At 42.8% G+C, this 27,968-nt stretch overlaps 2 protein-coding genes across 8 annotated transcripts; one reads left to right on the top strand and one right to left on the bottom strand.

Moving 5' to 3' along the window:
- Positions 1-4,864: 4,864 nt before the first annotated feature.
- On the bottom strand, positions 4,865-15,564 carry tmem68 (transmembrane protein 68). 4 transcript variants are annotated; one of them, XM_034556228.1, is made up of 9 exons: positions 15,506-15,564; positions 14,756-14,866; positions 13,150-13,323; positions 11,250-11,349; positions 10,343-10,510; positions 8,188-8,381; positions 7,581-7,641; positions 7,020-7,159; positions 4,865-5,953 (listed from the first exon to the last, which is right to left on the bottom strand). In XM_034556228.1, the coding sequence occupies exons 2-9, from the start codon at positions 14,813-14,815 to the stop codon at positions 5,849-5,851; spliced, it is 1,002 nt and encodes a 333-aa protein (XP_034412119.1). In that variant the 5' UTR covers positions 14,816-14,866; positions 15,506-15,564; the 3' UTR covers positions 4,865-5,848. The 4 variants fall into 4 exon arrangements, with proteins under 4 accessions (XP_034412119.1, XP_034412117.1, XP_034412118.1 ...); XM_034556226.1 differs by lacking the exon at positions 15,506-15,564 and adding an exon at positions 15,313-15,499; XM_034556227.1 differs by lacking the exon at positions 15,506-15,564 and adding an exon at positions 15,363-15,499.
- A 331-nt stretch (positions 15,565-15,895) lies between these two features.
- On the top strand, positions 15,896-26,696 carry tgs1 (trimethylguanosine synthase 1). 4 transcript variants are annotated; one of them, XM_034556097.1, is made up of 16 exons: positions 15,896-16,232; positions 16,568-16,635; positions 16,717-16,841; positions 16,970-17,054; positions 18,452-18,529; positions 18,669-19,151; positions 19,948-20,061; positions 20,288-20,411; positions 20,820-20,906; positions 21,963-22,104; positions 23,089-23,518; positions 23,669-23,836; positions 23,928-24,074; positions 24,884-25,145; positions 25,504-25,582; positions 25,891-26,696. In XM_034556097.1, the coding sequence occupies exons 1-16, from the start codon at positions 16,117-16,119 to the stop codon at positions 26,005-26,007; spliced, it is 2,625 nt and encodes an 874-aa protein (XP_034411988.1). In that variant the 5' UTR covers positions 15,896-16,116; the 3' UTR covers positions 26,008-26,696. The 4 variants fall into 4 exon arrangements, with proteins under 4 accessions (XP_034411988.1, XP_034411989.1, XP_034411990.1 ...); XM_034556098.1 differs by having other exon boundaries at positions 15,898-16,232; positions 24,929-25,145; XM_034556099.1 differs by lacking the exon at positions 19,948-20,061 and having other exon boundaries at positions 15,898-16,232.
- Positions 26,697-27,968: the final 1,272 nt, after the last annotated feature.

Genomic DNA, 27,968 nt, shown 5'->3' with positions numbered 1-27,968 from the left:
CAGGAGGATACTGCTAGGATTCCAGTCACACTTGTATAATCATTCTGTACAGATGTTTAGAGAGATGGTTGAACATGGATACCACAGATAGTAAACTGATCAACCTAAAGGCTTATCTGTAAATAAATGTATGCAAAGTGTACACGCTAAAAAAGAACATTCCTCTCTTTTTGAGTTCTGACTGTGAAGGATATCTTTAGAGGTTTGATGCCAACATGATGGCTGTAACTATGATGATATACTACAGAGAAAAAAATGATAAATGTGGTGTATGTGGTGTATTTAAAAAAGATACAAATGTTTAAAAAAATTGGTCTTTTCAGTAAGTTGCATTGTGTGATGAAAGTCTAAAGTGATTCTTTCAATGGGGAAAAAGTACATTTTATTCTAAATATAAATTGAGTGATAAACATGATCAAAATTGCATTTTTGTATATACAGGATTTTTGTAAATTTTTATTTGAATCTAATGCAACGCAAACTACCAACATTAATTTAATAAAGTACACTGTGGTAATTTTTCTGGCATCAAGATTTTTCATTTGTTCTTGCATTTATTCTGTGAGGTTGAAGCTAGAATTTTTTATTTATCTTTGTATTCTTATTTTTGAGGATTGACACTTACAGTGCAACATATCAAGGTCAGTGTGTCGTATCAGTTATATTTCCGTCCAAATTCTAAAAGGAACATATTGCAATGCAATAACCCTCGCAGATACCCCAGTGGCAAACTTCGGTCATAGTTTGCAGAAGGTTTCATCACATGTACAAGGAACAGATATGTTGAAAGATGTGACAGAATGGTAAGAAGTTGGTCTATCAAATACAAATAGCTGGCTGATCCCAGCTGACATTGGGGGAAGGCAGGGTCCACAGACTGTGGCAGGGCCGACCCAGAGACGACCATTCACACGCACAATTTAGAGTCATCGACTGACCTAAGTTGTCTCTTTGGACTGTGGGAGGAAGTCGGAGAGAACCCACACTGACACAGGGAGAACATGCACTCCACACAGAATATTATTATAGTTTTAATTACCCAGCAGCATATGAAGTAATGAGAATCAGCTCCACCTTAATGCATCACTGATTATAATCCAATAATAGGCCTCTAATATATATTTTTTGCATACAGTACTTTTGGTACTTTTACTATATGTTGATGCAAATGCTTGTAACAGTGTTTTTAAAGTGTAGTATATCTACTTAAAGTTACTACGAAGAACTTTCATTACAACAAATGTGGTAGTGTTTCCCCGGCAGACTGCTTTGTCTTCAAGTCGAACCCTTTTGGTTAAATACAATACACGTTTGTGTTTGTTTTCCCTCCTTGACCCTGTTGGGTTGTAGTGGATTTTATATGCATTTGCACATGTTAATAAGAAGTTTGTTTTAAATTAATACATAAAGAAAGATATGATAATTATTTGGGATATTATGAGGAATATTCTGGAGGAATGTATTATGAAACATAAGAGAGGATCACTGTTTTATTATTCCGTTTTAATGACAAATGTAATGATTAACTGTATGATGCATGAGAATGAATTAATGTTTTATTGTTTAGACAATAGTTCAAATGGATGCCGATTGAAACCTAATGTGTTGCTTTTATTCTGAAGGCAGGATAGTGGGTTTTATTCTGAAGGGGAACTTCCTGTCCTTGACCGGAAGTGTGAGCTTTGACCTCGCCAGCTTATCAATTGGCTTAGCCAACAGAACTGCAGCATCCTTTGAACTGACCAATAGAACTAACCTTTAGGTGTGCATTCATTTGACCAGACTAACGACAGAGCATTTGTTCTGGGGAGACATGGTTCTACTGGTCTGGAGACATGGTTCTACTGGTCTGGAGACATGGTTCTACTGGTCTGGAGACATGGTTCTACTGGTCTGGAGACATGGTTCTACTGGACTGGAGACATGGTTCTACTGGTCTGGAGACATGGTTCTACTGGACTGGAGACATGGTTCTACTGGTCTGGAGACATGGTTCTACTGGACTGGAGACATGGTTCTACTGGTCTGGAGACATGGTTCTACTGGTCTGGAGACATGGTTCTACTGGACTGGAGACATGGTTCTACTGGTCTGGAGACTCGAGACAGCCCCGGTCTGTGGCTCCTTGGGAGCTGCAGTCCGTCTGTGGAGAGTTCCTCCTTTCTGGCCCCACGATCGTGAACGCTACATGAGTATTATCTTTGCCATTAAATATTGTTAAACTTAACTCATTGAATCCTGAATCTCCTGCGGCCACGGGACCCGGAGCTCTGAACACAAATCTTACAGCCCTAACCCTCCATATGCTGCTGTCACCTTTGGCACCCGACCTCAGCAACCACCATGTGACCGCTGTGCATAACCAACACATCAACATGCACATACACACACCCACCATGTCAACTGGTGAAGACTTCACCTGCCTGAACACAGGCCTACTGAGAGGTTCATGTCGCCAGCTGACTCTTTGCAGTGGTACTAAATATTCATTTTTAATTTCTGTGGCTTAAACTATTAATAATATTACCAGAAGCTGCTTTTGGTTTTTTTAAAACACTGGTGCTATGTGTTGATACAATAAAAAAATCCAGATACAGTGCGCTCTGAGGTGGACATTTAGCAGAACACTGGTTCCTCCAGTTGATAGAACAGAAGGAAAGAATTAGCATGACACATCTTAATAAAATAGATTTATTAACAGGTGTATCTCCAAATTTGAAAGTGCAACATTTATATAATGACATCATTTAAAAGACAAATGTTAGATCATCTCAAAACTAACAACTTAAATATGGAAAAAGGCAGAAGGTTTACAGAAGGACAGCATCCAGTTAGACATCAATCAAAAGCACACTTGGTCTCACAAAGGCTTCGTTAGAAGATTGAATCAAAAATCTGATCGATACTTTGACAACTACGTGCTCAAAAAACATTTGTTGAATGACAATATTTACATACTCATGCATGCACACAATAAAGTGATCGATCAGTATTTGTACCGATATGATAAATACTAGTGTCCTGTCCTTTTCTGGCCGTGAGAGCACACATATGAACACAGTTTGATGTTATTCTCTCAAATTCAGCTCCAGACTCTTTTGCAGATCATCAGTTCTATTAAAGGGAAACTTTGGTACTTTTCAGCCCCATTTCGCTCATGTTTTTGTGTCTTTGTGACTAACAGAAACAAGAGGTATTGAGGGCGTTGCACTGTAATCAACTGCCCTCTGATTGCTCTGGTCAGCGTGTGGCAACATGATGGAAAGAAGCCCACGGGGCTTTCTGCACCTTTGCATGGCCGTTCTAATGCCCCTGCATGTGGCACACAGGAAGAGGAGCCTAGTCTGAAGGCCTGGTGGAATCACATGTTCTCTGATCCAGGCAGCCAACCACCAACGGACCGGGTCGTCTTATTTACAGTTTGTGGGCTGGGAGGCACTCCAGATATGCATATGCATGTGTTTCATGGTAGTGAGGTCAGAGGGACAGCACACATTGTTTTACATTCTTCACATTGGTTGCCTGTTTAATCCATTTAAAAGCCTGTTATTCCATCTGTTTAGAGCTTTGGCCTCTCATCTTTGAACTGACTGACTCAAATTGCCATTAATGTTTTATCCATTTTGTTGTTTTCAATAATTGTATTTTATTTTGAATACATTTTAATCTCAGCATATTCAGTTTTTTGTGTGCATAATTCTGCCTCTCTGACTAAATATAGATCTCGCCTAGCATTTATATAATTACCTCTACTGCATCAAGTATGGCACACAGGATGCACAACTAATGACTTAATGTATCACCGATTAATCAATAGATGCTTTCTTTCAGTTAAGTTGTGAAATGTAAAAAATAAATTTAGTGTAAAATGCACATTCTAGTAATAGTCTTCATATGTTTTGGCACACATAAAACAATAGGGACAACATGAGATGGGCTGAGCATCACAGCTCAGAGAGGATTTACACCAGCACATTCAAAGAAACACTCGCTCAGTGAAAAGGGGACGGTTCATTTACAATAAAATAAGAAATAATCATACGATGAGTTAACTTCCATATACGCCTGGGATTCTATTGGAAAGATTCACAACTATTTGTGCAAAACAGAACAAAATTACAGAAGCCCTGAGAGGCAAATGAGAAACAAATCTGCCATCTCTCTACTGACCACTTCTCTCTTGATTTATTCCCTCAATAAACGTTTTAAATATAAAATTATGGTCTGAATCTCTAGTTTCAAGTCTTCTTCAATAGAGAATGATGCTCATTTAGTAAATTATGGTCTATTTAAAGTCAAACAGACCAAAAAGCAGGGGACACTTTAGGGCTGCAAGATGATTGACAGGACACAGCCACAGCGTTTTTCTCATCTGGGAGTTCTCCGTGTTTGGATCAGTTGGACAGTTAATTGAAAAAAATAATAAAAAAAGTTGAGTTGAGCGCGGAGCGGAGCAAAAAAAAAAAACGGTAGAGCAAAGACCATCGGAGAGACCCGTAACGTTGTGCGAGAACTAACTTATTTCCCCGGTGGTGAACGGCTGTTTCTACATATACATATACATATATATATATATATATATATACATATATATATATATATATATATATATATATATATATATACATACATATATATATATATATATATATATACACACACACATATATATATATATATACACATATACACATATATATACACATATACATATACACACACACATATATATATATACACATATACATATATATATATATATATATATACACATATACACATATATATATATATATATATATATATATACACATATATATATATATATATATATATATATATATATATATATATATACACATATACACATATATATATACACATATGGGTTCAGCTCTGTTGGGTTCAGTGATGTGTTGGGTTCAGCCATGTGTTGGGTTCAGCCATGTGTTGGGTTCAGCGATGTGTTGGGTTCAGCGATGTGTTGGGTTCAGCGATGTGTTGGGTTCAGTGATGTGTTGGGTTCAGCGATGTGTTGGGTTCAGCGATGTGTTGGGTTCAGCGATGTGTTGGGTTCAGTGATGTGTTGGGTTCAGTGATGTGTTGGGTTCAGTGATGTGTTGGGTTCAGCGATGTGTTGGGTTCAGCGATGTGTTGGGTTCAGTGATGTGTTGGGTTCAGCGATGTGTTCACAGCAAACGAGAAGCAAATGTTGAGTGGGTTTGACCAGCGGGATCGTTTGTCAATCACACGAGACGAACACGTCCAGTGTTAGGCTACGGTAACATTGTTAGCTGCTCCTTCGAAACTCTATTGTGTACACGTACATTTATACACTTATTATTTTTGTCAAATTTCTATACAAATATGAGGTATATACTGGTAACCTTGTAATCCTCCATTTCAGATTCAACGTCAGTGGAATCTCCACGCTGCTAGACATTCACGCCACATAAATGTCGGAAAAAGTCAACTTGCAAACGTGCAAAGAACCAAAGTGTTGTGTTCGCCCACCAGTCTTTGCATCGACTTTGTATTCAATTGCACGGTGTGAAAAGTTCACTCTGCGTTTGGGGGGACATTCACAACATCACAACTTCCACAAGTCTAGTTTTTAAACAGATTCATCAAAAGGAAAAGGGAGTCAATGTAAGCAAGGAAGCGTATCAGAAAAACAAATGTATACATGGAACCTCAGCAGCCGGTGTGTTCGGAAGCAGTGATGAAAGCTGTGCAAATACTCCACCATGTTCCACCAAACCTGTGCACACGGCAGCCGTCTGAGCCAATGCCACGTGTCCTTTTGGTCACACGCGGATCCTTCGTCGGCGTTGTTGTACTGCTTATGTTACTGGTCTTTGTGTTTGGTGTGAAATCTCTCCAACAAGGCTCTCAGGATGTTCCCTGGGATCTGCTGGTGCTGGTCTATGAGAGCCTGAACTGCCTGCTGCACCTGCAGAGCAACAGCACTGTGGATGAATGGTTGGTGTTCACGGTATTACAAACATCATTACTAACTACCAGAAATCATTCAATTTCAGATTCTTAAGCCTTTAAATTATAATTGTGTGGTGTATGTTGATGATTAGCAACAACATTGATTCAAATACATAAATGCATCAAACACAGCAGTGCTCCATAGTTCAGCAGCAATGGTCCTAGTGGAGAATTAGCAGGAAGATCTTGTGGAAGAAAGTCCTTTCAGACATCGTCTGTCTCGGGGGCAGCAGGCTGAGCCGGGTATTCCAAACAACCCTCTCCCCAGCAACGCTTTCCAGCTCCTCCTGGGAAACCCTGAAGCATTCTCAGGGCAGACGAGATGTACAATCCCTCCAGCGTGTTCTGGGGCCTCTTAGTTGGATGTGCCCGGAAAACCTCTAAACGGAGTCCAGGGGGCATCCTGATCAGATACCTGCCCGTTTTGACGCAATCTCATTCTGTTGTTAACTACCCAATGCTTATGAGCGTAGTTGGGGCTATGGACAGTTTACTAGGATCCGGAGATGGACTGATACATTGAGAGCTTTGCCCTCCAGCTCAGTCTACACCACAACAGTCCACAACGCCTGCAGCACTGCTGACGCAGCCCCAAACCACCTGACCATCTCACGCTCCATTTTACCCTCACTCATGAACAAGACCCGGTACTTGAAGTCCCTCGCTTAGGGCAGCGACTCACTCCCAACCTAAGGGTGCAATCCACCGCTTCACACCGACTCCCCCAGTGCGTGCTGAAGGTCTCTTTCTGAAGGAGCACATCATCGGCAAAGAGCAGAGTCCTTCCTCACAACATCCTCCCCTCAGCATCTCTTGATCGGACGATTAATCAGTTATCGGCTTTTTTACTCCTCCAAAATATTGTTATTATATCGACGTTTAAAAATCCACTAACAGTCTGTTGACAGGTTAATCTAATCTAATCGTAAAGGCCAGTGAAGATTCACACCTCTAGTTTATGGCACCTTTTCAAAGGACTGCGATGGTCATTGCTCACAAGATTAAAAAGAATGAATACTGACTTTCTCTGCCAGCTCCGCAGCGTTTACGTTGGGGTCGTACGGGATGGGGTCACCAAGGAAGGTCCGAAACTTCACAGGGAATCCACCATAAACAGGAGCGAAAGGGATGCGAAACCTCTCATACAGCCAGCGGAAAAATCCTGAATAAAAAGACAGAGAAAGTATGATACATGAAGAAATATAAACAGAAGATTTAGAAGAACATTTGTTCATCTAAAATCGGTCAACAGATTGGCACCATCATTCATATTATTCGGGTCAGCACACAGCCCTTGCTACCACAAGTCGGGTGATATTCTATATTGTATCTACCAACAAGTATTGTGTGTGTATCAAGTGAGCTCAATTGTTGTCCAAAAGCTATTAACAACTCTGCAATGAGCCACACTGTTGGACTACGTGACATGTTCTGCATTACCATGAACCTTCCAGCATCCACACTCTCCATACAGCTGGATTCAACATGTGTATGGAATGTCATGTGACTGTCCTTTGTGAACTTCAAGATATGCGTCAGCTTGGTGGAGCTATCTTTGTGACATCAACTGCTTCTACACTTACTGAGTGTTCCCAGAGATCTGAAGCCTTCCCGCACATTTTGAGTGAACATTGGAATTACTGGCTGGAAGACAGGGAGAGCGAGAGAAAGAGAGGATTAGAGTGGAGGGCAGCTGCATTCACATGTCGGAGACTTAAACAGGCAATACTTGTTTGTATTTTTTATGCCATCGGCTATCTAAACAATTAAATTAAACAATATTTTTCCATATTGACAATTTTAGTGAATTTAAGTTTAAAACAGTCATAAAGTGAACTAACATGATCAACCGAATGTGATTAATTATGTAAAAGACATCCCCGTATTGTGTTGCAGAGATGCCTACAGACACTAGCATGCTAACCAGCTAGCCGCAGCCCATCCTGACTTAGTACCACTTGTACCCCTAGGAGGTGACAGTGAGTCACTGTAGCGTCCAGTCTGTCCTCAGTCCACCATGTGAAGACCAAGACATAAGTTGTTGTTTTTATTTTTTTATTTGAATGCTGAAAATGTACATTCTATACCTTTAAGATGTAAGCTGTATAATGCGAATGTTATCTTCAATGTCATGAACATTGACAAAGCCCTGACGGACAGTGACGGTGGATTTCAGGAAGCACAACGCACCACTTGAGAGTCGATGGCGACCTGGGCGAAGCCTTTGCGTTTGCCCCAGAGAAGAGGGTAGGTCTCATCACTGAACAGAGCCTCCCGCACGCCACCTGGAGAAATGCCCAACAGGTGACCACTCTTCAGAGCCCGCACACACTCCTCCTGAGGACCGTGGATCACACTGAACACCTCCAACAGTAACTTGAAACCTGGAGGAACAGGACAGGATGATAAAGGAGAGGATACTTTAGAATAAGAAAGAGCTGAGGGGAAGATCACAAATAAAGCTGTGAGGAACAAACTGAAGAATAAATACATAAACCCAAATGTTTATTCATGGTTCAGTCACAGTGACTGGACTGTGAAGGTGGACTCATCATCGTCATATGCACACCAATTACAGAGGAGCTGTTGTTGACACTGAACGTCTTAGATCTCAGGCTCCCTCAAACAATGCTCATTAAATATGTGTAAAAAGAAAAATCACTCAAGTAAAAACAAAGAGTGTAAGTCATAAGACATTCCCAGTCAGTGGAGAAAAGGGAGTAGCACATACAGTAATGTTATGTGTAAAGTGGGTGACATCACACCCACATGTAAGATTACATCAATGGAATGCCCCTGAGTGCTCTGTGCTCCTATTGGTTAACCCAGTGGTTCTCAAACTGTGGGGCGCGCCCTCTAGTGGGGTGCAGTGGTACTACAGGTGGGGCGCAGGAGGAAATGCAGAAATACATTTATTGAGAACTTCACATATTACACAAGTTCAAAGTACACGTCAATAAAACTAAGTCGTTAATAAATACATGTTGAAATGCCTGTACCTTAAGTTTACGTTACGCTGTTAACAGGTTACGCTTGCACATGCACGACGAACAAAATTCTTGTCGACTCATTTCTTGGCGTTTTGCCAAAACTGCTGTTGCCCTTCAAAACAAAAGCTTAACATTGAGCAATATATAAATGACACCAGCACATTCAAAGAAACACTCGCTCAGTGAAAAGGGGACGGTTCCCCCTTATCTCCACTTACTTGGGGTGAACAAGCAATAAGTGCTTCTAGACAAAGGGACCAAGCAATCGGGCCTTTCCCAATAAACAGGCACAGCACTGGTTCCGTAAAAGTTACACGTTAAACAAATCGGGGGAAGTCCTTTTGTCAGGATGTTTTGACAGAAACTGTCAGTTGTCTTCCATACAACACGGAATAAAAACGATAACTTTCACACTCGGGTGTGAAAGTTATCTTAATTCCATCGTGACGCGCCACGACTATCGAAGAGAACCATCATCTGACTGATGTCATGTAGTCTGATCCTGACATGAGTGTAAATAAAGATTGTGATAGAGTTTAGACCATAGACTGTCTATATGGACTGACGTTTTGAAGCCTCGAGTACACCGATTTCGCCCTCGCCATCTTGGATTACGTCCGTCGCCGTGGTTGTTTTTTCCGTAACCGATGAATGGAAGTAACTCTATTTGGAATGCCGTAGAGACGCCGTACACAACTCTAGCATCCCCTGCTTTATGGTCTGTTTGACTCTAAATGACCATAATTTACTAAATGAACATCACGCTGTATTGAAGAAGTCTTGAAACTAGAGATTGAGACCAAAAACTCATGGAATAAATCAAGAGAGAAATAGTAATTTTCCCAATCTGAGGAGTTGCCCCCGGGTGGTCAGTAGAGAGATGGCAGATTTGTTTCTCATTTGCCTCTCAGGGCTTCTGTAATTTTGTTGTTTTGCACAAATAGTTGTGAATCTTTCCAATAGAATCCCAGGCGTATATGGAAGTTAACTCATCGTATGATTATTTCTTATTTTATTGTAAATGAACCGTCCCCTTTTCACTGAGCGAGTGTTTCTTTGAATGTGCTGGTGTCATTTATATAGACTTCTATACAACCATAATTATTTTTGAAACCAAAGGTGTCGCCCCCTGATGTTCAGTAAAGATAATGCACCTCTTAAAGACACTTTACTTGACAGAACTGCCTGGTTTCAACTTTTTAGATATGGGTTAAGGCCTAATTTCTGATAAAAAACATCTATTAAAAACAACACATGATGCCAAGGTAAACCAAAACATAAACTGAACATAGCAGGAGATCAGCAGTAGTTGTGGAGATTGGTAGTGTATGCATTCATGAATCATGGGCGAATACCTGGAACTTTGAAGAGGAAGTGGTCAGCTACCGAGTGGCAGGGCCGTCCCTTCTGGATGATAACATTGGCAAGAAAGTAATAGTAGTCTATGGGAATGGCTCCGTGATAGTAAACTATCAGTGCTGGTCCTTTGTCAGGGATCTTCTCCATGCCATGGATCTCATAACCTGGAACATAGAGTCCACGAGGCATACATGTTATTCCAATTGAAAGCGAATAAGAACAGGGAAAAACTGATTTATTCATCTAGTACTGTGCCTAATTTAAGTAAATCCTAACATATCAGTTGTGGAATTATTCTGCAGATTAAAATCTGACCAACCATTATATGGATGTCAGTTTCTCACAAAGGCCTCCAAAGAACTAGCCAGTTTTCCTGAAATGCCTTTTGCTACTGACTAGCTATGGACAGACAGGCAGACACAACTGAATGTATACAAAAGTGACTTTTGTCTTCATCTTCCATTAGACAATAATAGTAGTAAAGTACACTACAAGTAAATAATGGCGTTTGAAGAAAGTATTTTTGCTGTCATCGTCATATCCCTGAATTCAGGAGGCCAATAGTTTGTTTTGGTCCTGACAAAGTGATGACCCGTCCATATACTACTCCAAAATATCTTTAATTTGTTGACTCTTTTCTCCATAAATACATAACAATACATATTCATGTTTAACATCAATACAAAAACAATAATTAAAAAGCATACAACATAGAAGAATATTGATCTCAGAGAGAGAAACAGGAAGAGGAACATTATAGTTGTTTTAACTGAGCGAGAACAAGATGAAATACTAGACTGATAAACACAAACAACATGATTATATTGCAGGGCAGCATAAGAAATGCTATCTGGGACAGAATCAAAAGGATGCCACAGATCTTGAATAAATGAAGGCCATTACCATGCCATATGGCTCCATGTCCGTCCCACAGAGTAGCCAGGGTCTTCCTGGCTCCGTCCCACAGGTTGTTGCAGTAAGCCTCCCTCAGCTGATTCTTCCTCTGTTAGAAGACATCCGAAACGACATGACAACAGATTATTACCAACCTGGGATTCAGATAGCAGGTTTATCCTGAACTCTGAGTTTTCAGATATGAATACATACAATATTGAAATAATAGTTATCAGTAGAGATATTAATGCATGTAAAATACACTTTCAAACTACATCCTGCAGCTGCACCATGATACGGCTCGATCAGGAATAGGGATCCAGAACACCTATTCATAATGCTGTGTGACCGCTGTGACTGGATGTCAAGGTCAAATAACAGGCTAACAGGACCTGGTTTTCAATCGCTTCTTATATACCCCTCTCATATATTACCATTAGGGCTGCAACTAACGATTATTTAAATAATCGATTACTCTGTCGATTATTTGTTCGATTAATCGCTGAAAAAAAATGCACAGGTAACAGGTACCGTAGATTCCGGACTATAGAGCGCACCCATCTATAGGCCACACCTGCAAATTTTTAAAGGAAAAAAGAAATTGCACATAATTAAGACGCACTTGTCTATAAACCGCAGGAAAAGGGGCGTGGCTTGTCTCGGTAAAAACAGTTATTTCCGCCGTTCACTGCGGAATAAATAACCACTAGTTCTGCTTTATACTTGTTGAGGACATCCCATAAACATCGGAACATCTAACGCCCTGGTGTTTGGGTTCATAACGTCATTCGTAGGCTCACACAGCTCGGGGGATTTCACCGGCGGTTTTCAATATGCGTTCTTGTCCGTACTTGTGTTCTGTGGACTTGTGAAACGTCATCAGTCGCGGCCCAAGTACTGTTCCAATTCAAAAGTCCGCTTCTCGCAAAGCACGGTAAAAACACCCGGATGTGACTTGATCCGCCCAGTTTCCAAAGGATGCATCAGAGGAGACTTGTGCGTACTTTGGAGAGCCAATATCCCACAATGCATTTCGCACCAGCGACGGGGAGCAATGGGGAAGGAGAAAATACTCAACTGAAAGTTGACTTTTTCTAAATACTGTTGTTGAGTCACGGAATGTAATTGTAGGATATTTTCAGGCAAGAAGTTATTACTTTAAGCATCAAATCTGTTGTCGGTTTGTCGAGATTCAGCCGATAAAAAATATCCTCCGACGGTTTCGGAGATTTGAGTTCCGGCTCGCGGGACCGGTGAGCCTGCAGCCCCGGGCGGTCAGCGCTCAGTGTGGCCGCCGAGAACAGCCTGATGTCGGCAGGACTTTTTTAAACGATCCGCTGGCTCTGGTGTCTCTGTAGCGGTTACACATGAGATATCATTAAGGTTTAGAGCACAAAGAGTTTATTATTATTTATTATTATTAGTTCACAGGTTAAATCAGTTTAAATGAGGGTTGCAATTACATGTGTTAACATATATTACACTATACATATACACATTTTTTTTATTTTGTTATACTCAAACATCTCCGCGTCTTATTGGGTGGCGTAATAATCACACGACACAACGAATCGATAATGCAATTCGTTGCCAACTATTTTAATAATCGATTTTATCGATTCGTTGTTGCAGCCCTACATTACATTGCAAACACATAAACTAAATGTAACATCCGACACCATAACTGATAACAACACTTTACTTCAAAAATGAGACCAACATGTAAAAAGTACATGTCCCTGTGGTTGACACTTGTTTTGCCATTTTGTAACATGACATGTTGACACATTGGGTCCGATCATGTCAGGTTAGGAACCAATATTTAAACCTCAGAACAAAGGACAGCATGAAGAAGCGTTTCTCGTGCTGGTAACGTTTGGTGAATGACAGCCGCAGAGTGTTTGCATACCTTGTAGACATGAAGGAAGAGTATGGAGAGGTAAATGAGGATGACGATGAGGAAGGGCAGGATGAAGACGATGGCCAGAGGGGTGAAGACCCACACCAGGTACTCCAGAACACTCAGGTAGTCCTCCAGCTGGCCGAGGCCGGCCCATTCCTCCCACGCATGGAACACACACACCTGTGGACCAACACAGATGGGTCAACACGTCGGTCCAGCTGTTAGACAGATTTACGAGGTTTGTGCGCACAGTCATGTTCAACCTGGGCTTAAGGGGTAAATCAATACGAAGAGATACCTATAAACCCTGCTTTCGGTCCATAACAAATACTTGTAATATAAAGGCACCAACATCTTGACTAATTTCAACCAGTGATTTTGGTTCTATTCTACGAATATCAAATAGGAATGTTTGGGTATCATTAGAAAAACAAACTCCCTGTCTTTCATCTGAACCAACCTTTCTGAGACTGACAGCTTATAGAAGGCGTCTTCTTTGATTAGAATCAGCTTAACTGAACCCGCCGCCCGCCCGCCCGCACACGCCCGCACACACACACACACACACACACACACACACACACACACACACACACACACACACACACACACACACACACACACACACACACACACACACACACACACACACACACACACACACACACACACACACACACACACACACACACACACACACACACACACACACACACAGTGGAGCAAAGAGGCAGAAAGTCAACTGATGGAGAGAACTTGACAAAAAGAGTTGCTATGGCAACAGATGACACAACATTAGGAGGTACATGTTGTACATCAGCCTACTGATCAGTGTCAAAATGATGCTGAACACCGATTAACTGTACACAAACTCCAGAACTATCTAATTTCATCATTAACCCCGAGTACAACCTTTAATGTTTGTCGTTCCCGGCTCTTTGAACCAATGCAGCGATGACGTACAGTAAGCTACAAGCCCGGTATATTTGTCTTTTGCAGCAGTTACATTACATTACATTCACTTGGCAGAAGATTGCCTCCAGACGTGGCGTGCAGTTAGGGGTTAAGTGTCTCGCTCAAACACCTCGACATGCGAGTACCACCAACAATATGTGTCCAAGATTTCTCCCTCATGAAACAAAAAAAGCTATGAAAGAACAATGACTGTAATGCGATATCTTTAAAGCTTTTATGCGATTCATTCACTCGCGTTTCTTATTCCTACTTTATTTGTTGAATTTTAAAAAATGTTTTAAACTATTTGAAATAAAGAGGGGGAAAAAAGCATCCAATTCCTTAGAAATGAACTAAAAGCAATCTGGATGAGACACATAATTAGGGGTGGCAAGTTGCAAGTCCAGATAGGACCATGTTGGTGGCTGAGCAGGTGCCAGTTCACCTCATGGGCACCGCCTTTCAGTTGAAGTGCTCGGAGCGCAGATTATGTGGCAGCCCCGTCACTCATGGCGTCTCTCCAATGAGTGTGTGTGTGTTAAACTAACAGAGTGGAAAACTAATTAGAATTTCCCCAAGAGGGATCAATAATAAAGTACATCTTTCTTTTCTTCTTATGAACAAGTGTGTGAAAACACTGAACGGACAGGGTTCATACCAGGAAGGAGACGGTGTCCTCGGCTCCCATCAGACAGGACTGGTTCCCAGTGTCCGGCATCCTGCTCTGCGGTCAGCCTCAAGGGGAAGGAACCCACTGCATGGAGAGCATCTGCTGACACGCAGGTACCCAAAGGAGAGGAGTACACCACCCACAGAGGTCAATAACAATACTGCATTTCATATCGGCTGTGGTCAGCTGTCTGTGTGACATCTGAGGGGTCGATTGTTTGCCAATGACGTGTTATTGAACAACGTGCCTTTTGTGATAATAATAATAATAATAATAATAATAATAATAATTTGTAATAGAAACACAAATTGTATTTGAATGGCACGATAGTTACGAGTCACAACACAGTGACAGCGGTGTTGCCAAGGATTTCTTCGAGGCTACCTTTAGTGTAACCCTTAGCAATGAGTACGGAAGCGGAGGCAGAGCAGTAACTGACGTCACGTTAACCGAGCAGAACCGGAGAGTTGACAGCAAGCCTTCACCGTCAACAGCCACCGTCACCTCATGACACTCAGCACAGAATACACAGAGAACAACGTTACCTTGGAGCTAAACAGCTACTCTGTGAACACCGCCATGACACAACACGCACCTGTTTATTTAATGATAGCTACACTAGCACAACATATAGGTTATACACATATATATGTGTTAGCTAACAAATGTCCTGCCGCTAACTCCGGAACGCTTTAAGTGTGACACTACGGGTTGTTGCGTCCCTGGAAAACAGCGTACCGATAGATGAGTTCCACTTAGCGGCCACAACACGAATACTTCCTGTTTCAAAATAAGAGCACAACAAATACATCCGGTAAATAATGTTATATCGTCTATCTATCTAAAAATAAATCGAAACAATCCAACAATAAGATTACGGGTCCAGTACGAATGTAGTTCACAATCTAAAAAGTGTAATAAAGTAGTACTGTAAAGAGAACTGTGCAGTGTGTGCTACTCTCATTCTCAAAACAGACTGACTTGTGATTTTAGTTTAATTTTATTTACTTTTATTTGTTATAAATTCTACCTTAGAGGTCATTTTACAGTGTGTGTTTAATTGCATGTTGTTGCTATTCAAGTTTAATTTTTAATTTCGTATAAACAAATACAACGTTAACTCCCGTATACTCCGCTACACACTTGTATTCTGAAAAGACATGGCCGGATGTGTCAGTCCATGTCCCCGCCAGCGATCGGAACACTTGGCAGTTGTTTCCGGAACGCGAGTGTGATTGCAGTGAACCCACGCTGACACAGACGTGAACTGAAGCCGGTGTTTGGACCCACGTGCGTGAGTGTGTGTGTGCGTGTGCGTGCGCGTGTTGCCGTTCCGTGAGCCGATCGTCATGATGCTGGAGAGGAGCAGGGTGACGGTGGTGGCGGAGATCTTGTTCAGCAGGAGACTCTCATCTGAGGAGCAGGAGGAGAGAATTCACTGTCGCTGCTCCAGAGCCTTCGTGCAGTAAGTCTCTCACGTGTGTGTGTGTGTGTGTGTGTGTGTGTGTGTGTGTGTGTGTGTGTGTGTGTGTGTGTGTGTGTGTGTGTGTGTGTGTGTGTGTGTGTGTGTGTGTGTGTGTGTGTGTGTGTGTGTGTGTGTGTGTGTGTGTGTGTGTGTGTGTGTGTGTGTGTGTGTGTGTGTGTGTGTGTGTGTGTGTGTGTGTGTGTGTGTGTGTGTGTGTGTGTGTGTGTGTGTGTGTGTGTGTGTGTGTGTGTGTGTGTGTGTGTGTGTGTGTGTATGTGTATGTATGTATGTGTGTGTCATCGCTCTTCATCACCTCTCTCTCTCTCTGGCTGAAGGGACCGGGCGCTGTATCGCTCTGATAACAGACTGCTCCCGTTTGATCCGGCAGACACCAGAGTCCAAGGTACGCTACACAATGTGACGTGTCTTCAGGAGAAGATGGAGAGAGGAGTCTATTTGAAACCAATTTCCCCTCCACTCACAGAAGCAGATGATGAAGAGGAGGAGGAGGAAGAAGAGAAGGAGGAGGTGTTGGATGAAGAGGCTCAGCTGATGGCCAGCATGGGTCTGCCCGTGACCTTCCTCTGCTCCTCCGACCGGAGGAGAGCGGTAAGTGGATCCCGCCTCTGTCTGGAGACTGTGATGGTGTGTCAGTCACCTTCTATGAGATGAAAGTTAACCTCGAGGTCTGGAGCACTTCCTGCTGCTGAACCAGCCTGTCTTTGGTCATGTGACAGGGGAGGAGGTCCAACAGGAAGCCTGCCCCATACCAGGCAGAGTCAGCCGAAGGGGAGGAAGACGATGTCCAGGTTGACCACACAGGTAAGAGCGTTCCCTTATTGTAACTACAAATATGAGCGGGCCAAAGTGAATCCATCTTAAAGCAAGCAGCTTGACCAGGTTCCTCGTGATCAGGAGCTTGTGCACTGATTAGTGATCCGTATGAAGCCTGTCAGGGATCCCCCTGCTTTGGAACCTCCTCAGGCAGCACAAAGCCGTAGCACCTGACTTTAAAGGGACAGCGTGTTGGGTGGTAGTGGATAACAGTGTTATGATGGTGAGGCCATCCATACCATAATAACTCTGCTACAGGAGGGTTTACCACCTGTTTGTTCCAGAGAACTACGGTGGCCTTCGGGTCACGTAAAAAAAGTCTTTCCTGGACTACTGTAGAAACGTCGACATACAACATGGCTCACTCCGTGAAGAGATATAATATTGAAAACATAGTTTTTCTGCTAAAAGATCCACCAACACACTGGCCCTTTTTAAGGCCTGTTTTTCTCTCTTTTTGTAAATACAATATTCATTTTCAATTATATTTGATTTGTATAGCCCAATATTACAGATCACAAAATTGCCTCAGTGGGCTTTACGATCTGTCCTAAATAATAAATGTATTATAAATACAATGATAACGTTGATTACAGTAGATTCTTACAAATACCCAATGTGTGTCAAAGCCAAAGCTCACACTGAGTCACAAACAAACAGAAATCACAAAGAACATCTTCTCAGTGGTGAAGATGAATCCTAAGCGTAATAAAATGAAAAGTACTTCATTATCGTCACAAGATTGATCCCAGATGGAGCGAGTACTCATTCCTCCTCTTCATCGTCTGATACATTCAGCTCAATTCAGTTTATTTAGTATAGCCCAAAATCACAAATGACTAATTATCAGAGGGCTTTACAATCTGTCCACATACGTAAGACCATAATAAACACTGTGAAGCCTCAAGACTAGAAGTGCCCTACGAGGTTGTGATGTCACACGGTATGAGACAAATCCGTATTCAGGTTGTTCGTCAGTCCGGTCCAATCTCGTGAACGCCATATCTCAGGAATGCCTTCTAAGTTTTGGCTATAACTCAAGAACTCTGATTGTAATTATGACGATGACTGGTCGGTGGAGGCATACGGCACACTATACGCGTTAATTCTAGTTTGAACAATTAAGCATGTGAATATGTTCTAGTCCCAAAGGACCCGATGTGTCTCCTTTAATAACTGTTTTGATACATTTGCACTGTAACAATCTCAGTCGGTGTTATTTGTGATCTAGAGTCCTCTCATGTAGATCTGTTCTAGAGCTATCCACACATTACCTTTGGCAATGGCCTTTTTCTGTTGTCTTCATTCACGATTCCAATGGTATTTATTTCTACATATTATTATTATCATGGTGGGGTCAGTGTTGTGGTGTGATTTTCCCCTAGATGGTGTGAAGGAAGCGTGTGATCCACCGGAGGAAGCAACAGGAGGGACCGATGCTGCCGGCTGGGAGACCTACTGGGGTAAAAGAGGACATGAACACAATGAAGGAAGGACACGTGGATCACTGTATCAAAAATATAGATATGTTTCAGATGCTATATGTAGATGTAACGCAATGCTTATGAAGTCAATTTATGGTTTCCACTGTATGTCCTGCAGCTCAGCAGGGACAAGCTCTGCTGTGGAGCAGCTGGCTGGAGAAACACCCAGAGACTGATCCAGGGTCAGTGACTGCTCTTTGGGATGACCCGGACACAAACGCAGTCTGGGACAAACACGCCGCAGAGACCTACTACTCCTACTGGGAGCAGTACTCCTACTGGTCGGCACAGGGCTGGACCACTGGTGGAGAAGAAGCAGCAGCAGCAGCAGCAGGTGGGGGGGTGGGCGGAGACAAAGAGGCACACCCAGAGGACCAGAGGGATGGGCAGCCCGGGGCTGAGAGCCAACAGAGAGACCAAGAAGGCGGGGGGGATTTAAATGATCTGCTTGGACAGAAGTGCACATTGGAAGCCGGTGGGAGATGTGTAAGCGACTCGGAGGCGGACCGACAGCGTGTGGGCGTGGCTGAGCCTTCTGATGGGGGGGGCGATGGCAAGAGACCTGCAGCCTCCTCACCGCAGAACAACGCTGAACACACGGGTAGGAACCATGTGTACACAATGACATGTTTTGGTGTATTTGTTGAATTGTTTGCTTAAACACTCAAAGTCACATCTCCACACCTGCCGAGAGGAACTTTACACCCGTTTATTGAGTGTCAGCATTATCTTTCATAAATGGCTCTCTTCGCTTCATGTCACATAATCTCAAGTGATTTGAGGCCAGGATTGACCTCATAGGGGTGGTAATCTTCCAAAAACATTTTTGATATTTTAGTTGAAATCCTCATTACGTCTGGACAGCAAACAATCTGTGGCTGTCGCAGGACTTTAATCCAATTATTACATTCCTCCTGGATTCATACACGTTTAGTTCCGTTAGCTGTTAGCTCTGCTAGCTGCGTTAGCCAAACACACCGCAGGACAGCTAACGGATAACTAGCAGAGGAGACTTGCTCTGTTGTAGTCGGCTCAGTTGGTCTCGCGACACCTGCCGGCCGCTCTGCAGTCAACAACGGTATCAAACAACAACAAACAACAACAACAGTGTGAATTACTGCAACCACGAGAGGTCCTTGGCATATGGTCAAGTTTCAAACTCAAATACATAATGGCGTGTGGAGATAATAGAGATCTGCACTGTTACCTACCTATTTGTTCTGTCAGTATATTATTATTTATATTACATATTTTTGGCAAATTCACTTCAGGTTTAGTCGAGTCCAAATCACAGCTGAAGATATCTCATCTTACTCATCTGGAACGATCATTTCCCCATGAGCATGAATTTGGTATGACATATTTAAGGTTTTATAAACAGCACTGTCACCTCACAGGGTTGATCCCCGGTCTGGGCGGTCCTTCTGTGAGGAGTCTGCATGTTCTCCCCGTGTCAGCGTGGGTTCCCTCCGGGTTCTCCAGGTTCCTCCCCCAGTCCAAAGACTGCTCAGGTTAACTGGACTCTAAACTCCCCGTAGGTGTGAATGTGAGTGTGATGGTTGTGTCTCTCTGTGAGCCCTGAGATGAACTGGACACCTGTCCAGGTGAACCCGCCTTCCCCCAATGTGAGCTGGGACCGGCTCCAGACCCCGAATAGGAGAAGCGGTTTGGATGATGGAAAACAAAGTGTATTTGGTGTGAGTTGCTCTGCTAAATATCGTGTGCGTTTGTACTCAGATTCCCAGCAGGCAGCTGGCAGCCCTGACAGACGGGATGGCTCACGGGGTCAAAGGCCAAGTAGAGACAACGATGACGATGACGACACACCTCCAGGAGGAGGACGGGCCAAAGTCAAACGCAGGCCAGTTTGTGCTGCATGTACATTTCAATAAGGAATGGGTTCTGTTTTTTTGTTGTGTTTTTTTTACTCTTGGCTTTGCACCCCCTCTCTCTGGTCAGATATAGGGTTCTGAACATGTGTATGAACTATTCCTGTGTGCAATAAGCAGTAACATATTCTAACATAAACTGCCTGTTGGTTCCTCGCATAGGCGAGCACCATCAATCATAGATATGTTTTTCATTTGGAATTAGGTTACGACAATCATGGCTTTTGAAGGGACAGCTAGTAGTTCATATTTCTACTTGATTGACATTTCCATGAGTTCTTTTCTGATGTAGAAAATAAGTTTGGAGTCTCTAATGAAGAAATAAATGCAACAAAATACCCATCCTGAGTCCATTTTGAAGCAGTATTTTGTGTTTGCAGTCATGAGCTGGATGTGGAGGAGAGCCCAAATCTGACCCCTGAGGAAGCTTGGAGTAAACTGGGACTCAAACACAACCCGGACCCTCTGTAAGTCTGGTTTACTTGTGGGGGGTCACGCTCTGTTGTGCTTTAAACGTCCACAGGAAGTGTGCCAGAATTCTGGTTTCCAGCAGATGCTGTTGACAGTAGTTTTTTTTCTCCTGTTGTACAGAATATTTAGAATTTGTCATTAACAGATGCGATGTGTACTTTACCCTACCATTTAGTGTCTTTATTTCCTGAATGGTAGCACTGTCTCTCTCTTTCTCTCTGCTTATCCACAATGAGAAGAAAGAACTCATTCTTCTGTATATTTGTGAAAGTAACAAGTGAAATACATGATTTAATATTGTTTTCATTTTAAAGCTACTACGAGGAACTTATTTGGTGTTGATTATGGCGGTCCCTGTGGACAAGTACAGGAGCAGCGTTTCATATTTAGCAGACATTGTTTTATTTTCCCATCAATTTCCAAAAACAGCCAATATCTTTTTGACAGCGATATGGTTTTGAACCCAAGGCAACTATCTGTTTTGAAATGAGAAATGCTGTAACCTTATTTACATCTAATATTGGCAAGTGAAACATGTTAGTTTGCCCTCAAATCAGTATTTCCATTTCTATAAAATGTTATTTGAAGATGATTAGTTAACGCAGGGCTGAGAAGGCCATTATCGGAGCGGTTGAGATCCTTTAATGATTAGTGTGGTTCATTTCAGGGGACCTAAATAATATTTACAACTACGTATTGATTAACACAAGTGAAACACACTTGATAAATAAGTGATTATAATCACTTGTGTTTGGGTTGGCTTAGATGAGCCCTTCATAACTTCATAGAGTTCACCATGTTGCACTGCCATGTTTCTACAGTGGCCCAGAACGGACAAACCAAACACTGGCCCTAGAGAGAGTTTCTAGGTTTGTACGTTAAGGACACACTTTGGTTGCAATCTGCATCCTCACCACTAGATGGCACTAATCCCTACACACTGCCCCTTTAATGATTAATTTCACACACCGTTCTAACTTGTGTGTAAGTGAAGGGTCACGCGGTGCACGCCCCTCTCTCTTTAAGACGCTGTGTGTCTGTTCGTTTCTCAGGTTCCACAGTGTGCTGAGCTTCAAAGGCGGCGCTGGTGAGACGCGTCCGAAGCAGCGCTGGAAGAAGAGAGCAGTCCACAAACACACCAGGTTCTCAGGGTCGTGTGGAGACGACGCGCAGACCAGCACCTCCCTCTCCAAGGTACCTCCAGTAAAGAGAAGAAGGGTTGACTCCGTCTGTGAGACCCGTTGGAAGGAGGAATGGGCTCCTGGCTGGTGCCGACTCATCAATCTGCAACTTCATCAACGATTTGGAACATGAACATCCTCTTGATTAGTTGAACAAATTCAAGTTACTCAATGTAATACTGATGCCTCTATAGGGGTCTTGCGAATGGGCTTGGCACAATGGCTCTCTAGAATCCCCTGTTTAGTTGGCCTCTATGGAATCTGGTAGGTATGTGTAGCATATGGAGACGTAAGTCCCATGGAGGTATATCATGTTTTTAATTTATTTTTTGTTTCCCATAACAAAGCGCTATACTTTAACAAACTCCTCCTACAGAATTGATGACATCATTTTCAAATATAGTCAATACAATCAAGACCTTTGTGATAAAAAGTTATCAAAAGAGTGCGTTTTCCTTTTGACCGTGGCATGGCGCCAACACTTTGTCCAATCCGGTTCAAACTTCTCAAACGAGCCCCGCCCCCATACATTCAAACCCTGAACTTTTCATAACCCATGAACGGTCGTCGTAGACTAGTGGGACTCAGCAGAGCTCTCTCATTGGTCCTGGCTGCATCGCCCGCCGTCATACCACTGACATGCAGGGAGGTGCGAGGGTTGTAGTTTTAATTAAATTCATTTTGATCACATGATGATAAACAAATGGGGGAAAAGGTAGTCATATTTGAGGCGGAAGATAAAATCCTAAGCGACATTAAGGATCCTTGGAGCTATAGCATAGTTATAACACGTTTACACAGCTGTCCAACTGTAGCCAGTAGTCAGGACGAGAGTCCTTCAGTGAAGTCCTCTGCACTTCTTTCAAGAAAGAAATAATCTCCACTCCTAACTGTACACCCTTATGGATTAACTATCCCAGTCAGAAATGGAAAGTGGCATAAGGTTTTTTATTTATTTAATCATTTGAATGTAACATTGGAGCCGTTTGTTTCACAGGTCAAAAACTTCCTTGAACAGAACCAGAGAGAGGCACAGATGAGTCCACGTGGCCAGCGTGAGATGGGAGGAGGGAGCTCACAAGAACCCCTGGACAGGCCTCCAGTTCTGGAAGAAGTGATGGGAGAGGAAGAGGAGAGGAGGAGGAGGAGGAGGACAATGCAAAGCACTGTGGAGGGAAACACAGAGCCTGTAGAAGAAGGAGATGGTTCTTATTCTCTGTTCAGTTTAGATGCAGGGAGAAATCTCAACTCTGCCACTGGGACTGTGCTAAGTGAGAGAGAGGAGGAGGAGCAGGAGGAGCAGGAGGAGCAGGAGGAGGAGGAGGAGCAGGAGGAGCAGGAGGAGCAGGAGGAGCAGCCCGGCAGACAGTTAACACATCTAGAAATTCCTGACTTTCTCATGTCTGGTGCACCTGAAGGCAACGGTGGTAAGTGTAACACACTCCCAGATGATTCTGATGCCTTGCGTTTATGTTTTCTTCGGAACTAAGACCATCCTGGTGAAGATTGGAGCCGCCTTCTAAGTGTGTGTGTGTGTGTGTGTGTGTGTGCATGTGTGTCGCTGTGTGTGTGTGTAGAGTTGAGTGGGAAAAATGGAAAGAAAGCAAAGAATAAGAAGGGCAAGCGAGGGAGGAGGAGGCAGCCGGTCCCAGCGGAGATGGCAGCAGAACCCGAGCTGGCTAAGTACTGGGCCCAACGCTACAGACTCTTCTCCCGCTTCGATGAAGGGATCCGGCTGGACCGAGGTCAGTCGCGTACTAAGTCCTGAATGGGAGAAAGTGGTCATCATTTTATTCAGCCAACTGCATCCGGTCCAACATGGCGGCGTGTTTGCAGAGGGCTGGTTCTCCGTGACACCGGAGAGGATCGCTGAGCACATCGCCCTCCGGGTGGAGCACAGCTTCCCCGACTCCCAGCTGGTCATCGACGCCTTCTGTGGCGTAGGAGGAAACGCCATCCAGTTCGCCCTCGCTGGAAAGAGAGGTACGCCCTGCCACTGATACAGTAGACACCTTCATGAGCTGGTTTCATCTGCATCAGATATATGTGACGCTGTGTTAGCCGTCAGCTGGCCTGCTCGCTCTGTTTTTGTGTTGGTTGTCTGCATTCTGAATTAACTGCAATTGTTTTATCAAATAATACATACAAAAATGTGATGATTCCAATAATATAAGCATGTATCAGCATACCAATTAATTTGGGGTAGAAAGGGTCCAAGGTGGTTCAGAGGCTGTAATGGGCTCTGTCCGACAAGACCACCCACAAACCCATGGGCACCAACCACGTCACGCCGGCTCGTAGAGAGGAGGGCTAGGCTGGGCTACATTCTGTGAGGACTGGCATGGCCATATTCTTGACCTCTCACCTCAAGAAATGTGAATGACACTAAAGGGGAAAGAAACATTGGGATTAGAAGTACAAACTGACCTTATGAAACTTTACAACCACAAACAAGAGTTGCTAGGTATATGGACAATCAGGGTTTCTGAACAGGTTCCAGAACAGAAGTAATCTCCATCCAATCACAGAAAACATGTCATTTGGCAGGCTGCCAAACATTTCTAAATGAATTAACGGGTGAAATAAAGGTTAAAAAACAAAAGATTCAAATCATTAAAGGTATATGAGCATATTAAAAGTGGTGTGTCATCTGCATACCAGTGGTATTTAACATTATGATGAGTAATCATAATTAAGTACTTTTGGTGGCAAAACGTTTGACTCAAAAGTGCTCTGTTCCACTGAGTCTCCAGCTTTGGGTGTCATTGGGGTGATTTAGTATTTTCTTCCAGGGTCCAAGGTAAAAGACTCTTTCCCCTGCTCGGTTCCCTTCTCAGTTCTGGCCATTGATATCGACCCGGTGCGGTTGGACTTGGCTCGGCACAATGCTGTGGTCTACAACGTCGCCGACCGGATCGACTTCCTGCAAGGAGACTTCCTTCAGCTGGCACCCCGTCTCCATGGCGATGTGGTCTTCCTGTCACCGCCATGGGGAGGGCCAGACTACCTGACCGCTGAGGTGTTTGACATCAAGACCATGATGCAGCCTGAAGGATATCCTTTAATGTAGACGTTCAAGTCTTCCTGACGCTGTGGGAGGACGGGCACAAGGAGAATGCCCATTTATTACAACTTCAGTCCCTCCCCTTCCATTTTTGTTGTTTGTGTTTTAAGATATGTGCCTACTAGTCAGATAGGACCTCACATTTACTGTAGATATTCATGGTCTCAAGAGGATACCCCTCTGACATTTAGTCTCAGAACCATAAATGTGTTGTTGTGATGGACAGATTGTCATGGAATGAACCCTTTTCTTTTGGGCTCTATACAGCATCTTCCCTTCATCTTCTCAATCTGAAAAGATGGATTGTGTTGACATCAGATAATGTGTTTCAACCTTAATGGTACACACATTTGAGATTTTCCGCCTGGCCAAACTGATATCAGACAACATTGTGTACTTCCTGCCTCGCAATGCTGACATGGATCAGGTCTGTATGCTCAGTCTTTATAACAAGTGTGTGTGTGTGTGTGTGTGTGTGTGTGTGTGTGTGTGTGTGTGTGAAAATGTTATTGACCATTTCACAACGTCATTCAAAATGTAGATGAATATAATTATTCTGTGCGTTTTAAGCTAAATAAACACCTCAGGTGGCGGACATCAATATGAGAGTTTATCAAAATATATATGGTTCCTAACACCTGCATGTACTTGTTTACCATACTGGATCCTTATATTTGAGTCTGCTGGGGTCTGACACCATGAACCAGCAGCTACTGATGAGGTTCCTCTCCACAGATCGCCTCTCTGGCTGGTCCAGGGGGGAAGGTGGAGGTGGAGCAGAACATGCTCAACAACAAGCTGAAGACGTTGACCGCTTACTTTGGCAGCTTGATAAAGTCCGACAGCGAATAACCCCAAAGGACCAATAAGGATTTCTTCTTCCACTTAGGCTTTTTGTCATATTGCAGGTGTGAAATCTCTGTATGAATCTGAAGTTATTCTGCAACCACCCTGCATGTTTGAGTTAAAGGAATACTTAATTTCCAAAATGCTCCTTCATTTAACAATGTGTCACCCTGTGTGACCTAAACCATCTTTCCAACTAGGAACTGAGAACGGAGGAAAGTCCAGGTGGAAACACAGGGAATAATGACACACTTTGGAATAATAACGTTTATGCCTAAGTGTTTTAAATCGTAAGGTTTTATTCAAGATGCATGTGTTTAGAAAGTAGACTTTGATTATATTGCATCCCATAATGTGGGTGAAATATTTCTGAAACCTAGTTTCTTAGTTTGATGTATTCTTCAGATTAAACGTGGGAGTCACCTAGTGGTGGTGTAGCAGAATGCAACGAACTGAAAGCCGGGCCGCTTTAGAGCCAGCGTCTGTTCAAAAGGAACGAATACACAAAGATTTTAATTTTCTGGTGATTATACACAAAAGAAACCATTCTTTTTAAATGTATTACATTCTTTGCCAGATATTTCCCCCATAAATGCTACACAATGGCCCTTTAAGTTAACACTTAAAAAAGACAGGGTTTTTTTACAAATACATTTTTTTGTACATTAGAGCTAATAAATATTTTTCACAATGTTGATTGTTGTCATCTTCGTTCTTGATAGAAAACATGTCATTACGCCATTTTAAGTTAAAAACCAACAGAATGAGGTAGTCGGCTTCTTTTCCCATAACTCTAATATGTCTTGATGTTTACAAACAATTGTAAACAAAGGGAAGGCCATCAATACCGTTGTCCATCTTTGAAATGTATACTCTTAAACACAAAGGAGGTGTATAGGTGGAAAGTGAAATGAAAATATCAAAAACACATGTTCATATAAAAATAGATGTGTATAAATAGAGTGCTATGTCATTTAAATGTACTGTTATCTTATCATAAAGTTAGTGTCATAGTTCTTCAATGGGAGTCACTGCTCACAGGACGCTTCAGTGGAGCTTCATCATTTTACTGCCCTGAGTCCCGTTCTGGTCTGAACTCTTCCAGCATACCTTTTCTTTTTGAAAAAGATGTGGAAGTTCTGCCGATGACAACTTTGTTTCTAAAAGCCTCTAGTTTTATAATAAATACATATTTTGTTATATCAGAGGTATTGGGGAACTAAATCCAACACTTGAAACATGTTTGCACAGCTGATTGAGTTTCCTGTCTGCTACTTTAATTTGTGTAGTTGTTCGGTAGCAATGTTTATCATGTTTCTTGGGATTTTAGGTTTTTCTGTAAAATATCTACTTCAATTTTATATCTCACTCATATATCGTTATCTCTTAATCTGTACTGCTCTCTCCTGGCTTAAATCATATCTAACAAACAGACAACCTCATCCACTGCTCCTCTGTCTCAAGGCGTCCCCGAGGGTTCAGTGTTTGGCCCTCTTCTGTTCATCCTCTACCTGCTCCCTCTTTGTAATGTCATACACCATCTGCTCTTCCTCTTCATTTTCAATTCAGTTTATTTTGTATAGCCCAATATCACAAATTACAAATTTGCCTCAGAGGGCTTTACAATCTGTACACATACGACATCCCTGACCTTTGACCTCACATCGGATCAGGAAAAACTCCCCAAAAATAACCTTTGACAGGGAAAAAAGGGAAGAAACCTTCAGGAGAGCAACAGAGGAGGATCCCTCTCCCCGGATGGACAGATGAACAGAGTTACAGAGTTACATAAACACATTACATGAATATGACAATGTATGAATGGAACTCCTATCCATGAAACAGAAGGAGGTAGAGAGGAGGGGGGGCGGGGCATCAGCAGGGCCAACGCGGGAGGCCGGTTCACCAGCATCAGACACCTCCAGGTCCGATGGACCCTATGAGAAGTGAAGTCACAACGACTCCGG

The sequence above is a fragment of the Cyclopterus lumpus genome, chromosome 17 (genome assembly GCF_009769545.1).
Source record: "Cyclopterus lumpus isolate fCycLum1 chromosome 17, fCycLum1.pri, whole genome shotgun sequence".
NCBI classification, from domain to species: Eukaryota; Metazoa; Chordata; class Actinopteri; order Perciformes; family Cyclopteridae; genus Cyclopterus; species Cyclopterus lumpus.
The sequence above is the reverse complement of the archived record's forward strand: the minus strand, read 5'-3'. Positions and strand labels throughout refer to the sequence as shown.

Excerpts from the sequence above, each read along its gene's own strand:
- tmem68 (XM_034556228.1), bottom strand. The coding sequence starts at position 14,815 with ATGCCGGACACTGGGAACCAGTCCTGTCTGATGGGAGCCGAGGACACC. Across the intron at positions 13,324-14,755 it reads AGGACACCGTCTCCTTCCTG|GTGTGTGTGTTCCATGCGTG; the intron begins GTATGAACCCTG and ends GTTGGTCCACAG. Across the intron at positions 7,642-8,187 it reads TCGCCATCGACTCTCAAGTG|CCAGTAATTCCAATGTTCAC; the intron begins GTGCGTTGTGCT and ends CCTGTCTTCCAG.
- tgs1 (XM_034556097.1), top strand. The coding sequence starts at position 16,117 with ATGATGCTGGAGAGGAGCAGGGTGACGGTGGTGGCGGAGATCTTGTTC. Across the intron at positions 20,062-20,287 it reads CCAGTCCAAAGACTGCTCAG|ATTCCCAGCAGGCAGCTGGC; the intron begins GTTAACTGGACT and ends GTTTGTACTCAG. Across the intron at positions 25,146-25,503 it reads ACCATGATGCAGCCTGAAGG|ATTTGAGATTTTCCGCCTGG; the intron begins ATATCCTTTAAT and ends AATGGTACACAC.